The sequence below is a fragment of the Peromyscus eremicus genome, chromosome 11 (assembly GCF_949786415.1).
Source record: "Peromyscus eremicus chromosome 11, PerEre_H2_v1, whole genome shotgun sequence".
Lineage (NCBI taxonomy): Eukaryota > Metazoa > Chordata > Mammalia > Rodentia > Cricetidae > Peromyscus > Peromyscus eremicus.
In genome coordinates this window covers 39,914,074-39,930,000 of record NC_081427.1, presented here as the reverse complement: position 1 = coordinate 39,930,000, position 15,927 = coordinate 39,914,074, and the positions used below count along the sequence as shown (strand labels likewise).

Here is a 15,927-nt window from a genome sequence, read left to right as displayed (position 1 = left end):
CACCCAGCGGTCTGAGGTTGTCTGTCTACTTTTCTGTCTGTGAGCCTTTAGACCCTCTGTGTCCGGGAGCCTTTAGACCCTCTGTGTCCGGGAGCCTTTAGACCCTCTGTGTCCGGGAGCCTTTAGCAGCAGACCCTGTCTGTCTGTGAGCCTTTAGACCCTCTCTGTGTCTGTTATGTTCTTCAATCCCAATTATACCGACAGAAAGCTTTCCCTCATACCTTAACTTAATTTAGTGACATTTGAAAGATGAGGCTCTCTGCGTTCTCTTTAATGGTGTTTGCTGACATGACTTTCAGTCCACTCTATATGCCTTATCTGCAGGTTTTTCATCTTGAAGACATAATAGAAGAAACGGGCTTTGTACTGGAGAAAGACTCCGAATATTGTCAGAAATTTCTGGAGGAGGAGGAAGAAATTACCATTAATGTTACAAGTAAAGCTGGGGGAATAAAGAAGTATCAGGTAAAAGAAAATACTCAGAAAGGTGCAGTGACTGTCCAGAGTCCATCCTGCTGTGTGAGTTTAAAGTCACGTGGCTAGCACTGTGAATTGGAGTGATGGTTGTGAGAATTAGTGAATTTTAAAGGCTATCTCTTTAATCTTGTTTCAGATTTTAGTCCTTCATTTGTGATATTTTGATTGTCTCTTATACAATTTGGGGACACTCAGGAGATGGAGCTATCCTGAATAGATCTTTGCTCTTGGTTTTCGCAGCAACTGTGTCTTAGCAGGAGCCAACATTAGGTCTATAATAAAGCAGTTCAAGGCAAACAGTTTTTGCTAGGGAGTTAGAGACAATTATGTGACTACAGAATTACTGCAGAAGCCCCAGGACTCCCTCTTTAGCCGTGGCACCAGATCCAGTCTCTCCACTACATCTTTGCAGCTTGATTTGTATCGAGTGCACGAATCCAGACTGGTGGAAACACAAAACTGGTCTGTGTTTAAACAAATAAGCCAAGAAAGCATAACCTAAGAGCTTTCTCTAAAACCCCCAAGATAAAAATTGAAAACTGAAGAAAGACGTAGAAAGGTATTTCAGACAAGATGATCAGAACTTGGTAGCCAAGGTAGAACATAGAAAGAATGAAAAGGTATAAACTACCTTTATTAAAGTTGTTACAGATTCTTTGGGCCTGGATGCTTTTTAACTGCCACAGGAAAAAAAGCATGTATGAGTGTGGTGTGTTTTTCTACAATTATTTCTATATGAGCATGGAAAGATAAATAGGTTTTTGCTGTTCATAAGTTAAAGTATACGAGAATGATGATATTTCATGACTTTCTTCAGTTTCTACTCCTAAGTGGGGCGTGATGAGAAAGACTTGAAGCCCCAGGTACTTGTAATACTGGGCTGTGAGGACCCCTTGAGCCCATGAGTCCTGACTAGCCAGGCCTCACAGCAAGTTCTATTTCAAACATGATCAATTCACTGATTGTATGCCTGCTGTGTATTAGCAAAGATGAATGGCAGCAATAAGAACTTAATTTACACGGGTAAAGACAGCACCCTTTTTCCTTGTTTCTGTTAATAAAAAAGAGTTTGGTTTTGGGTTTTGTGGCTTGTGGTGGTATTTGTATGCAGTTGTGGGAACTGAACCCAGGATAAGCAAATGCTCTCCCACTGAGCTACATCTACACCCCAAAAATACAGTTTTTTTCAGCTTTCTTTGGTTGGGTTTTGTTTTTTAGGAATACGTCCCAGTTCAGACTGGAGCAAATACTGAATTAAATCCATTTTACCTAAAGTACAGCAGCCGTACTCAGCATGCTCTTCTCTACATGAACCCCCATAAAATCAACCTCGACCTGATCTTGGAACTTCTCGTATATTTAGGTATCTTTCTATTTGTTTTGATAAAACACTTCTACCAGCTACATTTATTAATATTTTATATGCTGTTTCCTGTCTTATTTTGAATTTATCTTTTTTTAAATTTCAGACAGAAGTCCCCAATTCAGAAATATTGAAGGAGCAGCATTGATATTTTTACCTGGCCTTGCTCATATTCAACAGTTGTATGATCTCCTATCAAATGACAGAAGATTTTATTCTGAGAGGTAACTACAAATCTTCATGATATTCTTTGTAATTTTAAAACAGAAGATCTGATACATTAAAACTCTTGATGAGAAATTCCAGGCTTTTCAACTTCAGTTAAAATAGTCCATGATAATGCTGGCTAGATGGCTCAGTGGGTAAGAGCACTGACTACTCTTCCAAAAGACCCAGGTTCGGTTCCCAGCACCCACTTGGCAGCTCACAACCGTCTGTAACTCCATTTCCATGAGTCTGACACCCTTTTCTGGCCTCCCCAGATACTTCATACCCATTTTACACAGAGGTACAGGCACATAAAACACCTAAACACTTTCTATTTTGTTTTGTTTTTTGAGACAGGGTTTCTCTGTGTAGCCCTGGCTGTCCTAGAACTCACTCTGTAGACCCAGCTGGCCTGGAACTCACAGAGATCCACTTGCCTCTGCCTCCCGAGTGCTGGGATTAAAGGCATGCACCACCACCACGTGGCTCACATTTTTTTTTTTTAATTTTACAATTGTCCATGGAGATTTTGTGTTTGTTCATTTTTATCTAGTGAAAATTTGTAGGTACTGTATCTGCATTTGTTGTTTCTTTAATTTTAATCTGAGCCAAGAATCCTGTGGTTAATTATATATAGATAATAACTCCTGACCCATTGAGTTTTCCAAAAGCCACCAAAGTTTTGCAACTTAGCAACCATATCTATTTAAATAGCTGTTTATTTGTTCTGCTATACTTTATTACTCTTGTTGTGGTTATCATATTAATATCAAAACTTTAAAACAACATTTAAGCCTCACATTTCACATATAAGCTTACTCATTCTTAATTAAACAATACAAAATCCAGAATCTGGAACACTTATGGTCCCCAGCATTTCAAAAGAGGGATATATATTCAACCTGTTATTTGCTTATATTAATTTTTTCCCTCAGGCAGGCGTATTGTGGGGTCTTATTAGACTGTTCTATGAAAATCTGTTTATTTAAATTTTTTCATAATAAAATATTAAAAGTTGTTTTTCTATGTGCAAATAAATTTTGTTATTCTTTGCAGTGTCTTCTAAAGAGAACCTCTTGCTAAGAACTATGATTTTAACTTTCAGATATGAAGTCATAGCTCTGCATTCTGTTCTTTCAACTCAAGATCAAGCAGCAGCATTCAGACTTCCCCCTCCAGGAATCAGGAAGGTAAATTCAGGATGTGAATATGTATGGTCTGAGAAACTTGGTCCAGAAAATGAGTTAGTGCTGGACACATGTTAACTACAAGTGTTGTGCAGCTCAACATAATCAAAGGGAATCTAGTATTAAATGCCAAGCATTTGGGGCTAGAGAGTGGCTTAGTGGTTAAGAGTATATGGGCCCAGTTTAGTTCTGAGCACCACACTGGCAGCTCACAATTGCCTGTAACTCCAGCTCCAGGGGATCCTTCGAAGCCTCAAACCTTCTTGGGCATCTTTACTCACATCATATGCACACAGATATACACATAGAAAAGAAATATCTTTTAAAAACTTTTTTAATTTAGACATTTGAATATTTACATTATGGGCTAATAAACAGGACTTTTGAGGAAAGTAGTAGTTGGAAAATGTGATATGTATATTGCTTTTTAAAAGGAAAAAGAAAAGACTACTTTTTCCTAAGAAAGCATTATAAACCAGACATGATGGCACATGCCTTTAATCCCATCACTCAGAGGAAGAGGCAGATGAATCTCTGAGTTTGAGGCTAGCCTGGTCTACATAGTGAGTTCCAGGACAGCCAGAACTATGTAGAGAGACCCTGTCTCAAAAAAATAAAGAAAGCATCATGAAAGAGATTGGATGTCAAGAGCTACTTATGTCCTGGGAGGATTCTTATTCTAGACTATTGGTTCTTTCGGCCTCAATTAGTCATTCATTCTGTTCATTGATATGCTAATAGTCGAATCCAGAATGGTGCTCATTCCATGCAAGTGTTCTATCTATACCACTGAGCTACATCCTCGCCCCAGTTTTTCATTCCTGACTGTAGTTCACAGACCTTAGCTTATGGAAATAATTAGTGCCCTCTGGGCATAGTTCTGAATGGAGAGATTCTGACAAAGAATTTCTCAGGTTTTGAATTTTTTCTCAGAAGAAATTATTTAAAAATATATAGTTATGCTGGTCGGTGGTGTAGCATGCTTTTAATCCCAGCACTCGGGAGGCAGAGCCAGAGCCAGACGGATCTCTGTGAGTTCGAGGCCAGCCTGGTCTGCAGAGCAAGATCCAGGACACACACCAAAACTACACAGAGAAACCCTGACTCGAAACCCCCCCCACAAAAAAAAAAAAGTATATATATATTTCATTGTGAGACAGTTTGGGAAGCGGGAACTGTCAGAACAAGCCTGACTGATGCACAAGACCTGAGTCCTCATCCCTAAACTGACCACCATTCAACTTCACCTTCTTTTTATTAATCTGGTGGTCTTCTGAGAACTCCAGAGATCCTGAGGCTGCTCTGATCTGCTTCCCTGTAAGAAAGATTTTGTTTGAAGAGTTCACCTTAACAAAAAAATCTTAGCACTGCCAAAGTAGAATAATCACGCAGGTTCTAAGGACCTCATAAATCTGGGAGGAGCAGTCAGTCAGTACTGGAAAACACAGTTAAAATAGAGCAGTGCGTCTTGGACTTGACCTGGGCTTTCCCCGAGGTTTTACCTCCAAGGATTCAACAAGAACATCAAAAGTGCACAAGGTTGTACTGTTCCACCGTCACTGCTTAAGAATTTTAAAACTAGACCTAAAATACCATGTTCCTGCACCTCCTCATTTACAGCTGAGGTGTTGAAGTCCAGGGGTAAAGGGACTTGCCGAACCTGGGGACCAGAACACCCACCTCACTCTTCTCAGTAATATTTCTTCTCCTAATAACCGATTGTATAGGGTGGAATCGAATGGTCTCGATTCTCTGACCCTGTTCCCAGATCCACTGTCAGATTTAAGCTATTGACTAGAATGAGGGAGTGATGCTTTTGTTGTAATAGGAATCTGTGTCATGTGCTGGAGAGATGGTTAAGCAGTTAGGATCACACACTGCTATTGCAGAGGACCCAGGTTCACTTCCCAGAAGCCACATCAGGCGGCTCATAACCTGGAGCTCCAGCTCCAAGGGGGCAGTGTTGGCCTGCTCAGGCACTGGCACTCATGAGTGTGGGAATGTACTCGAGCACAAACACACACATAGATACATAATTAAAAATGAAATGAAATGTTTTTAATCTAACAACCTCTTTAAGATGAGCTGATGAAACAGTATAGCAAATTAAAATTATGGAGCAAAACTCTAAATTTTTGTGACAAAAATTGAAAGTGGCTTTCTTTTGATCCCTCCTTCCCCTGCTCTTAAAGGTCACCTTTAAAGATTCTCAGCTCTGTCTAGAGAAATTTCAGGGTCAGTGTCAAGAGCTGTCAAAGTACTTTAGCTTCTTGTTTATTTGCAGATTGTTTTAGCAACAAATATTGCAGAGACGGGAATCACTATTCCTGATGTTGTGTTTGTCATTGATACTGGAAGAACAAAAGAAAATAAGTAAGTTTAACTTTCTCACAGTGGGAATTTGTAACGTTGAGTTTTTTTGGAGAAATTGCAGAATCACGTTAGGGAAATCCAGATCCTAGAGGTTATAATTCTTCCCAAAGCAAAAAGCCTTTGTAAAAATGTAGGTAAATTTAAAATATCAGAGAATAAATTTCTGAATTTCATACCTTGGATTTTACCAAAAATAATGCCAGTGTACCACCACTTACAAGTGCTATCTGGACAGAATTTCACAGCATACATTTATATGTATGTATATATATATATATATATATATATATATATATATATTGCTTATCAAATAAAGTGTTTAACATAGCATTATTTATGGGGTTGCGATAGAAGCATGGACTTTGAAGAATTGGACACAGATCTGCAATCTGAGTCAAACAGTCCTCCTAATCATCAGCTCCTGTGTGCTAAGGAAGAAAATGAGTTCACAATTGCAAATGCCGTATATCTCAACCCGAACATTACAGATGTCTTAATTGAACGAACCTCCACAAATTGGTACTACTCTCCGAGTAGTGTGTGCGTTAGCATGTGCTGCACAAACAGTGAAGGCCACCGTTAGTTCATTGTAGTCTGTATACAGTCCCCAGTATCAGAAAACTGCAGCAGGGTTTGAAAAAGATGGCTATGTAATAGAAAATCAGTTCTAAAACAAGCCATGTGTCTTTAGAGGAAACATGTCCTGGGTTTAGACTGTCTTGGGAGCAGTGCTTTATCTTTAATGTTGGCAGTTTGCACCACCTTCCTCGTGTGATTAGTAGGTATTAACTGAAATGAAGAGGTCCCTCGGTCAGATCAATTTGAGGAAAGATGAATTGAGCAAATCATTTCTTTTGTAGCAAAGGTTTTCATTTGGCAGTATAGATAAGCATTTTGCTAAAATATTTAATCAAGAAATATGACTTAAAAAATGTTTGTCAGCCACACATGGTAGTGTACACCTTTAATCCCAAGTCTCGGGAATAATAGGCAGGTGGATTTCTATGAGTTCGGGGCCACCTAGTCTACATAGTGATTTCCAGGACAGCCAGAGCTACACAGAGAGACTCTGTGTCAAACCCCCCCACCCCCTAAAAAAGAAATGTTTGTTCACAATAATAATGAGTTTGATGGTGTTTCCAGCTTTCTCTGGTTTTGCTGGAAGTCAGTTATCCACATACTGTCTCCTAAAACGTGTCTTTAGGTACCATGAAAGCAGTCAGATGAGTTCCTTGGTGGAGACCTTTGTCAGTAAAGCTAGTGCTCTGCAGCGACAGGGCAGAGCTGGGCGGGTCCGAGACGGCTTCTGTTTTCGGCTGTACACGAGAGAAAGGTAAGCCGGCCCATGGGGGACATTCTCAGCACACGGATCAGCGCTGGCTGGCATTCCTCATGATCTGTTCCTGTCTTTAGATTTGAAGGTTTCCTGGACTATTCTGTACCTGAAATCTTGCGTGTGCCTCTGGAGGAACTATGTCTTCACGTTATGGTATGAGGTTTTTGTTCCTCACTCTTTATTATGACTTAAGTGTTCTTAACATTCATTTGCTTTACATTTTTCAAGTATTGTATGTTTAATATCTACACTGTGCTTTGATTTTGATGTAGAGTCTATATGACAGTGGTTCTCAGCCTGTGGGTCGTGACCCCTTTAGGAATCGAATGACCCTTTTACTGGGGTCACCTAAGACTATTGGAAAACACAGATATTTACATTACAATTCAAAACAGTAGCAAAATTACAGTTTTGAAGTAGCAATGGAAACAGTTTTATGGTTGGGGGTGGGGGGGTCACCACATGAGGAAGTGTATTAAAGGGTCTCAGCATTAGGAAGGGTGAGAACTACTACTCTAGGTATAAGTAATTCAAACAGCCTCATAACCTAGTACAGCAGTCTCATGGGGGCAGTATTGCCTGCCAAGGGACTTGTGGCATTGTCTGAAGGTGTTTTTGACTGTCCTAACTGAGCAGGGGCTATGCTGGTATGTAGTGTATAGAGATGAGGCTGCTGCTGAACATCTGGCTGTGCCCAGGACAGCTCCCCTAAACGAAGATTCACCTAACTCAAAATTTCAGACTGAGAGACCACTAGTCTGAAAGTTACTCTTGATTCTGAGATTTCTAACAATAAAAATCAGTACTGAAGAACTAAACTATACAGACTGGGAGATCCCACCCTCACGCTCACTGCCTAGGATAGATAGCCTTACCCATTTACCCTCTTTGCTCAAGGTTTTGATGAGTTTGGACCTTATTTCCAGTGTTACCTCCTGGTGGCACTGATGCCCTCTGGTCTCTTTCCCGCTGCAGAAGTGTGATCTTGGCTCTCCTGAAGACTTCCTCTCCAAAGCCTTAGACCCTCCTCAGCTTCAAGTAATCAGCAATGCAATGAACTTACTCCGGAAAATTGGAGCCTGTGAACTAAGTGAACCCAGGCTGACTCCGCTGGGCCAGCACCTGGCTGCTTTGCCTGTCAATGTCAAAATTGGCAAGATGCTCATTTTTGGAGCCATATTTGGCTGTCTCGACCCAGTGGTAAGTAAAATACTGCCACTAATTCACTTCACCTGCCATTTGGTTGGGATATTATTATTAAGAGTTGGAAACAAGTTTAAATGTTAATTTCTTTCTCACCCGCCCCCCACCCCCTTTAAGACAGGGTTTTTCTGTGTAAGCTTGGCTGTCCTGGAACTCAATCTGTAGATCAAGCTGGCCTCGAAATCACAGAGATCCACTTGCCTCTGCCTCCTGAGTGATGAGATTAAAGGCAAATGCCACAACTACCCACCTTAAACTTTCCATTTTTTTAAATTTACTTTATTTTATGTGCATTGGTGTTTTGTCTGTGTGAGGGTGTTGGATCCCTTGGAGCAGACAGACAGTTGTGAGCTACCATGTGGGTGCTGGGAATTGAACCAGGGTCCTCTGAAGAGCAGTTAATGCTCTTAACCACTGAGCCACTTAAACTTTAATTTTTTAACAAAATGCAATGGGTTTGCTATCATTAAAACCTAGGTGGCGGGCCGGGCGGTGGTGGCGCACGCCTTTAATCCCAGCACTCGGGAGGCAGAGCCAGGCGGATCTCTGTGAGTTCGAGGCCAGCTTGGGCTACCAAGTGAGTTCCAGGAAAGGCACAAAGCTACACAGAGAAACTCTGTCTCGGAAAAAAAAAAAAAAAAAAACCTAGGTGGCCTGAATACCTGATGAGAATTTTTAAATATATTTAACCTTTTATAATAATATACTTAAAAAATCTACTTCTCCATTTACTTACATAGAGAAAAATATTATAGCCGGTCATAACACTCAGGAGGCAGAGGCAGGCAGATCTCTATGAGTTCAAGGCCAGCCTGGTCTCTCAAAAATAAAATAAAATAAAAAAATAAAAAGAAAGACAAGAAAAACACCATTATGTGAGTGTTGCTACTGAGTAGCCAACCTGAAACATTTTCTTAATTGAATAAGTAATAATTTATAGGAAGTTGTTGACACCATAGACTTTAATAGAATGGAAAACTTCCTTTATCTGAATTCTTTTTCTAAGCTAGTAATTCTTAGGATCTATTTTCTCTATTTCAGAAATAAGCCCTGTCTATCTGTCTGAATCTCTGGGCATGTGGTCTTATGGTGCCTTCTTCATCAAGTGGTGACTGAGCACAAATCAAGGCTGTTCCAAACAGAGAAAATGGGGTTCCTTACTCTGGCCTCCTTTTCTCTAGTATTAGAAGTAAATGTGGGGCTAGAGTGTGGCTCAGAGACACAAAGCTTGCTGAGCTTTTATGAGGTGGTGGGTTCAGTTCCCAGTGCAATGATAACAGAGCAGGAACTGGGGGTTCTGGGAGGGAGTCAGGTGGTTCCTAGAACTTGCTAAGTTCAGAAAGCACCATTTGCTATTATAGTTTGTCTGAGAACTTGCAACAAGTAGATGGTTGTATAGTCCCCCTTACACATTTTTAAAATAATGTGTCATGCTTGCTAGGTAGGTATTGAGCCTACCACTGTGCCATAACACCAGTCAAAACTTGGTTGTTGTCTTTTTTCATTAATAACCAACCATGATTTATTCTCACATTATAGCAGCTGAAAAATCCAACATGTAGGCACCACACAATCAGCATTTGGTGAAGGCCCTCTTCCTTAGTGATGACATCTTTTATCTGTGTCTCTAGATGGTGAAAGGGCCCCACCTTACATGTGAAAGGCATTGTAGCCAATGAAAACTAGCAGTGTAGAAGTCTAAGTCCTAAACTATAGTTTTGAGATTGCCATTAACTAAATGGCAGACTACAATCCCTTGGACACATTTTCAGTTTTCCCCTTGATTCTGATACTTCTTTAAATCACAGAGATGGTCTAAGGATAAAGAAACAGGTTTTCTGAGTTCCATGAAAGCAACTAAGCTGAAGTTATGAAATGGTAAGTTAGCAATATTAAATGCATTGAAAATAGGAGATGGATAACTTGATTGTGACTGTTTTATGATTTATTTTTTAACAACCTCTTTATTGATCAATTCTATTTATGGGCAGGCAACACTAGCAGCAGTTATGACGGAGAAGTCTCCTTTTACCACACCAATTGGTCGGAAGGACGAAGCAGACCTTGCAAAGTCATCTTTGGCTGTGGCTGATTCAGACCACCTCACCATCTACAACGCCTATCTAGGGTAAAGAAAGAACCTGGTTGCTATCAATAAGCCAGAGGTTGGAGATGCTCGACCTTTTTAAAAAAAATGTATCTTTGTCGTTAAAAGTATGCTTTCAACAGTTAAATTTGTTCTTCATGTTTTTAATCTGTCAAGATACATTTATATTAGAGACTCATTTAAGAACAGCATGCTTAATGGGCCATGGTGGCCCACACCTTTAATCCCAGCACTCGGGAGGCAGAGGCAGGTGGATCTCTGAGTTCACAGAGTGAGTTCCAGGACAGCCAAAGAACTCTGTCTCGAAAAACCAAAAACAGAGAAGAACAACATAGTTATTGTTATTATGTATGTTTATTTCTCAAATTTGAATCAAGTTAATAATTTCTGTCATACTTAAAAGTACTGCAATTGAATATCACATATAAATGTACCTGCTACAGTAAACAAGACCCCTTTTTCTTAACGGATCATGATTTTATTAAACCTTACTTGTGGTAAGCTCTGAAAAAGAGCTTGGAAGGAGTCATGGTGGCCTTTTTCCATTGACACTTTTATCTAGGTGGAAGAAAGCGCAGCAAGAAGGCGGCTACCGTTCTGAAATCACATACTGCCAGAGGAATTTTCTCAATAGAACCTCACTGTTGACACTAGAGGTAATTCTTAATCCTGCTCTTAGAGTCATAATGTGTTCAGGAAATGGTTTTCATAAAGAGACAGCATGGTTTCATAGAAATAACACTAGCTTGGGAATAGAATAGTTAATTTTTTAATTCTTTGGTTTTTTAAATAAATGACACAAAGGGTATTATCTACAGTTCTTGCCGACTCTGGTACTCAATTATTATTTTGCTTAATCATGGAAAATTTCGGAAATGTAAAAAAGTAAATGGAATAGGACCATGAACTCCAGTTCTCCCATTTTCCTCACATCCATTAGTTAGCAACATGTGGCCAGTATTGTTGTGTTTATAGTCCCCTTACTTTACTGTCTGCTCTGGAGACTACTTTTTAGGTAAGTATAGATACTAGATTATTAGAACTCATTTTTTTCTTTGACATCACACCTTTAAAACAGATGAACAAACCATAATATCATCAAATTACAGTATTTAAATATCCCTAGTCATCTCATAATTTTGTCATAGCTACTTCAAATCATGATCCATACAAGATTTACTCATTACATTTGGTTGATATGTCCCCTAAGTCTCTTGATTTATAGTTAATCAACTTTTTCCCCTATTTGTGATTTTTAAGAAATCAGTTAAATTGTCCTGTAGGGTTTCTTGAATTCTGGAAGTAGCCACTTCTGAGCTGGCTGAGATTCAGTATGTGGACATCCCAGTTAGCTGGCCCACAGGTGGCTATCTTCAAATTACTCCTTTCTCCTTTTCTGTCTTTAACTGTCCCCAGCCTCCAGATGGCCTCCCACACCCTTCCTTCTCCTAGCCTCGTCTTCACACCCTGACCTTCAGGGGTCCGGATCTCTGCCAGCTCTGTGCTTACAGCAGCTGCCTTTCCTCCCCGGGAGTCAGGCTAAGCTCTAGACCAAACCTAAAGGACATCCCAGTGTAAATGCCCCCTGTGGCTCCCTTAGCCTGTGCTTGGGAAAGCCCCGCCCTTGCCGGATGCTCTGCTGATTGGCACTCTTAAAGGAGCAAAGTATTTTAAGCTGCAGTTTTTTTAAGTGATGAAGTTGCCATCAGTAAACTTTTGTCCAAATTCTTTAGGAAGAAATTTCTAGAGACAAGTAAAGGTGGTGCTTGTTATTGACTATCAAGATTCCCCTGTAATTCTTCCTAATGTTATCCCCCCGACTGAAAACAAATCAAAATAAATTTTAAAGGAGGGTTGTATTTAAGTCAATGTGAGTGCAAATGTGGTCAGACCCATGTTTGTTGCTCTCAGAGACTTATATTTTATGACATCAAAGAACAGCTGACTTTTAGTCCTTCACCTCCAAGAATCTTTGCTCTCCACTCAAGCTTCTGGCCGTAGTCAATCAAATGATGCTTTGGTATCCTATTTTTATAGGAAACAGTACTATGCATTCACAGTTGTTTGGCAACTTCTCTAATCAATTATGATTATGTCTCATTTATCATAATTCCAGGATGTGAAGCAGGAGCTAATAAAGTTGGTTAAGGCGGCAGGATTTTCAGCTCCTACAACTTCTACCAGCCGGGAAGGAAAGCAAGCCTGGCAGACGCTCTCCTTTCAAGATATTGCCCTTCTTAAAGCTGTGCTGACTGCTGGACTGTATGACAGTGTGGGGAAGATCATGTATACAAAGTCCGTGGACGTTACAGAAAAACTGGCTTGCATGGTGGAGACAGCCCAAGGCAAAGCCCAAGTCCACCCGTCCTCAGTAAACCGGGATTTACAGACTTACGGGTGGCTCTTGTACCAGGAGAAGGTAAAGTACTCATTCTCCAACCCCGGTGTGCAGTTCTGGACTCCCTCACAACAAGTTCACATGTCCTGGTGGGGTCTGTCTTCTCAAGCAGAACTAGTACTTTGTTCACATTTGAAATCCAGATGCAGTTTATCAAGGAAAAAAACCAAACAAACAAAAAACCCAAAATATTTCTCTCTCAGTAAATAAGAGAGTCAGATTTCTCCCCTGGCTCTCACCCTTTCTACAGACATGTATAACAAGTGGACATTGTTTAATAATCTGTCTATTCCCAGAGTGTTTCAGTAAAAGTGATTGTCTCAGAAAGAAAAAGATGTTGTGTAGAGGAATATGGTCATATATATATATATATATATATATATATATATATATATATATATATATATATACGATTTTTCTATTTCGACGGTGAAGTTGTCCCCTTTTGTCTTTTGTAGGTGAGGTATGCCAGAGTCTATCTGAGGGAAACCACCCTCATCACCCCTTTTCCAGTTTTGCTTTTTGGAGGCGACATAGAAGTCCAGCACCGGGAGCGGCTGCTTTCTGTCGACGGCTGGATCTACTTTCAGGTATGCCGTCCAGATGCCTTCCTTACTCATCACATGAAAACAGTCCCCCATTCAGTCTCATTGAGGTCAATTTTAAAGTTTTCATTAAAGTTTGCGGGATCGCTTCCTGTGTGGTTTACAGTAGAAAACTTCATCTTATCTTAAATGTGGTTTTAAATCTGTTAGCTCTGAAAAATCATGTTACTATCACTGAACATATTTATTGATAATCATTATAATTGCCGCATGCAAGGTATATTGACACCAATTTTATATGGATTCTCCCAAAAGATAGCTTCATTTTGTGACAGTGAAGACACAGGGAGAAATTAACCTTCCTAGAGTCCGTGGGCTGGTTAGTAGTTGATTCCCCAAACTCAGGCTTATTCTACTACAATTTGGCCTTTCCATACAAAAACCAAACAGACTCACAGTTTTGTTTTTTGTTTTTGTTTTTGTTTTATTTTTTTGAGACAGGGTTTCTCTGTGTAGCTTTGCGCCTTTCCTGGATCTCTCTCTGTAGACCAGGCTGGCCTCGAACTCACAAAGATCCACCTGCCTCTGCCTCCCGAGTGCTGGTATTAAAGGCGTGCGCCACCACCGCCCGGCCGACTCACAGTTTTAACACATGGAAAGTTCTTCTCTGGATAAAGTAAGCCAACCTATGCTTATTTGTGGAGGTAAGCTTTTACCCCCCTCTGTAACCCCATTAATATTGACAGACGTAAAGCAACTCTCACACATCCTGTTAATTATAGCTGTGTGTCTAGAGCCAAAGGAGCGAATTGTGCATTTAAAAAAATATATATTTGGTTCATACACAGAAGTTGGAGTGGAAGAGATGCTCTAAAAATTGATTGTACTGATATTGGTTAAAAAAAAAAAACCCTACAGATTTACCAAAAATCATTGAAATTAAGCACTTAAAATGAGTACATTCTTATGATTTATAAATTATACCTCAATACAACTGTTATAAATTTTTCCTCCGAGCAGGTGTGGTAGCTTACACCTTCAATTCCAGCACTCAGGAGGCAGAGAGGCAGAGGCAGAAAGATCTCTGAGTTCGAGACCAGGCTGGTCTACATAATGAACTCTGGCCAGCCAGGGATACATAGTAAGACCCTGTTTCAAACCGTTCTCCACTACCCCCAGAACCCCCAAACATTTTAGTTTTAGAGTCTTACATAAAGAAAAACAAAGAATTCTTGGAATAAGTTGCTTTAGTGTGGCAGGAGATAGCAGACCAGGCCAACAAGAGGCCTGTGCAGCTGAGCTCCCAGGGCAGCTTGGGTAATTTGTGCATGCTTTCCTCCTTGTGTTTTATGGTAAATCCTGGGGTGCATATGCTTAGATTGACTTACCTAAACACATGCCAATGACTCTGGCTAACTTTGTCCAATGTGACATCTCTCTCAACAGGCCCCAGTAAAGATAGCTGTTATTTTTAAGCAGCTGAGAATTCTCATTGATTCTGTTTTAAGAAAAAAACTTGAAAATCCAAAGATGTCCCTTGAAAGTAAGTATTTTATTATGATACAGGTAAAAGAAGATAATATATTTGTGTATAGATAGATGATAGATAATACATAATAATATATTTTAAAAACAATAAAAATCTGAGAGATTGATTCTAGAAATTGTGATTTAACACTGGAATACCCTGTAGCACACATACTGAAGCCATAATTTTGATGTAATTATTAACAACATTTTATTTCAATAAAATCTACTTGTGCTAAATTCTGTTCATCTCATACAGCTTATTCTCTTAAAATCTGTACTGCTGGTCTCTTTAACTTTACTTCTAAACTGTCCATTTCACAGAGAAAAATAAATTTTGCTATTCATTGGTTTATCATAGCTGTTTTCTCTGCCAGTGCATTTCTCACACGTACACCATAAGGAGTTGGTATAAGTAAATGCATTAACCTTTAACAGAAGCCTGAAATAAACACTTGGTTTGTAGGTGGCATGGTACAGTACTCCCCTAACTTGACAAATATCCGTCGTCTCCTCTTAACAACTGTAAAAATAGTACAAGGCTCAGTGCCCTGTCCCGGGTGTACTGATGCCTCTGCAGAGACTTGTGATGGGTTTTATTTCTGTTGACACTTCCCCTCTCCTACCATTGGCCTTTTTAAATGCAGTTATTGGAATAAACCCTAGGATGTCCCAGACTTAGGATTATATTGGTTGCATCCTCAGGCTTTGATTTAACATGTTCCTTATATCTGTGGTTTCTGTAAGCCAGTGGTCTTCTCTTGGTTAGAGTCAAGTTTTAGAACTAGTATTTCTAGTTGGTGCCCTAGTCTTCCCATGGCATTGCATCGTAAGCACTGAAGTTTGGCCTTTCTGCTTTAATAGTGCTAAGAATTATCTCTGTGTTCAGTGCTTATTGGGAAGGAGGGTGATACATTAGGGACTTTCTTTGTGGCTTCACTGTGAAGCAAAGCTGTGACAGCGACTCATACTCTTGAAGAAGTTACCCTTGTGCTTTCTTGTTTCCTCTACTCTTCTGTACATTAATGGTCCTTTAGATACACATTGTTCCACTTCCAGCAAGTAGCCTCCCTCCTCTCCCTCCACTTGTACTTCATCCTTTCTTTCTTTCTTTCCTACCACTCTAGCTCCGAGCACCTGAGAGGCAGGCCACAGGCCCAGGTCAAAAGTCTCATGACAGCCACTGTGACCAGGAACCCTGGGA

General features: G+C 40.0%; 1 protein-coding gene across 1 annotated transcript in view; it reads left to right on the top strand.

Moving 5' to 3' along the window:
- Positions 1-15,927, top strand: part of Dhx29 (DExH-box helicase 29) — a 47,858-nt gene that overhangs the window by 30,787 nt on the left and 1,144 nt on the right. Inside the window, exons 14-26 of the mRNA XM_059276742.1 lie at positions 325-465; positions 1,696-1,840; positions 1,947-2,064; positions 3,153-3,237; positions 5,519-5,607; positions 6,812-6,940; positions 7,021-7,096; positions 7,919-8,143; positions 10,138-10,274; positions 10,816-10,909; positions 12,370-12,672; positions 13,110-13,241; positions 14,643-14,739. Coding sequence (XP_059132725.1) covers positions 325-465; positions 1,696-1,840; positions 1,947-2,064; positions 3,153-3,237; positions 5,519-5,607; positions 6,812-6,940; positions 7,021-7,096; positions 7,919-8,143; positions 10,138-10,274; positions 10,816-10,909; positions 12,370-12,672; positions 13,110-13,241; positions 14,643-14,739 — 1,771 coding nt within the window. The remainder of the gene's footprint in view (positions 1-324; positions 466-1,695; positions 1,841-1,946; positions 2,065-3,152; positions 3,238-5,518; positions 5,608-6,811; positions 6,941-7,020; positions 7,097-7,918; positions 8,144-10,137; positions 10,275-10,815; positions 10,910-12,369; positions 12,673-13,109; positions 13,242-14,642; positions 14,740-15,927) is intronic.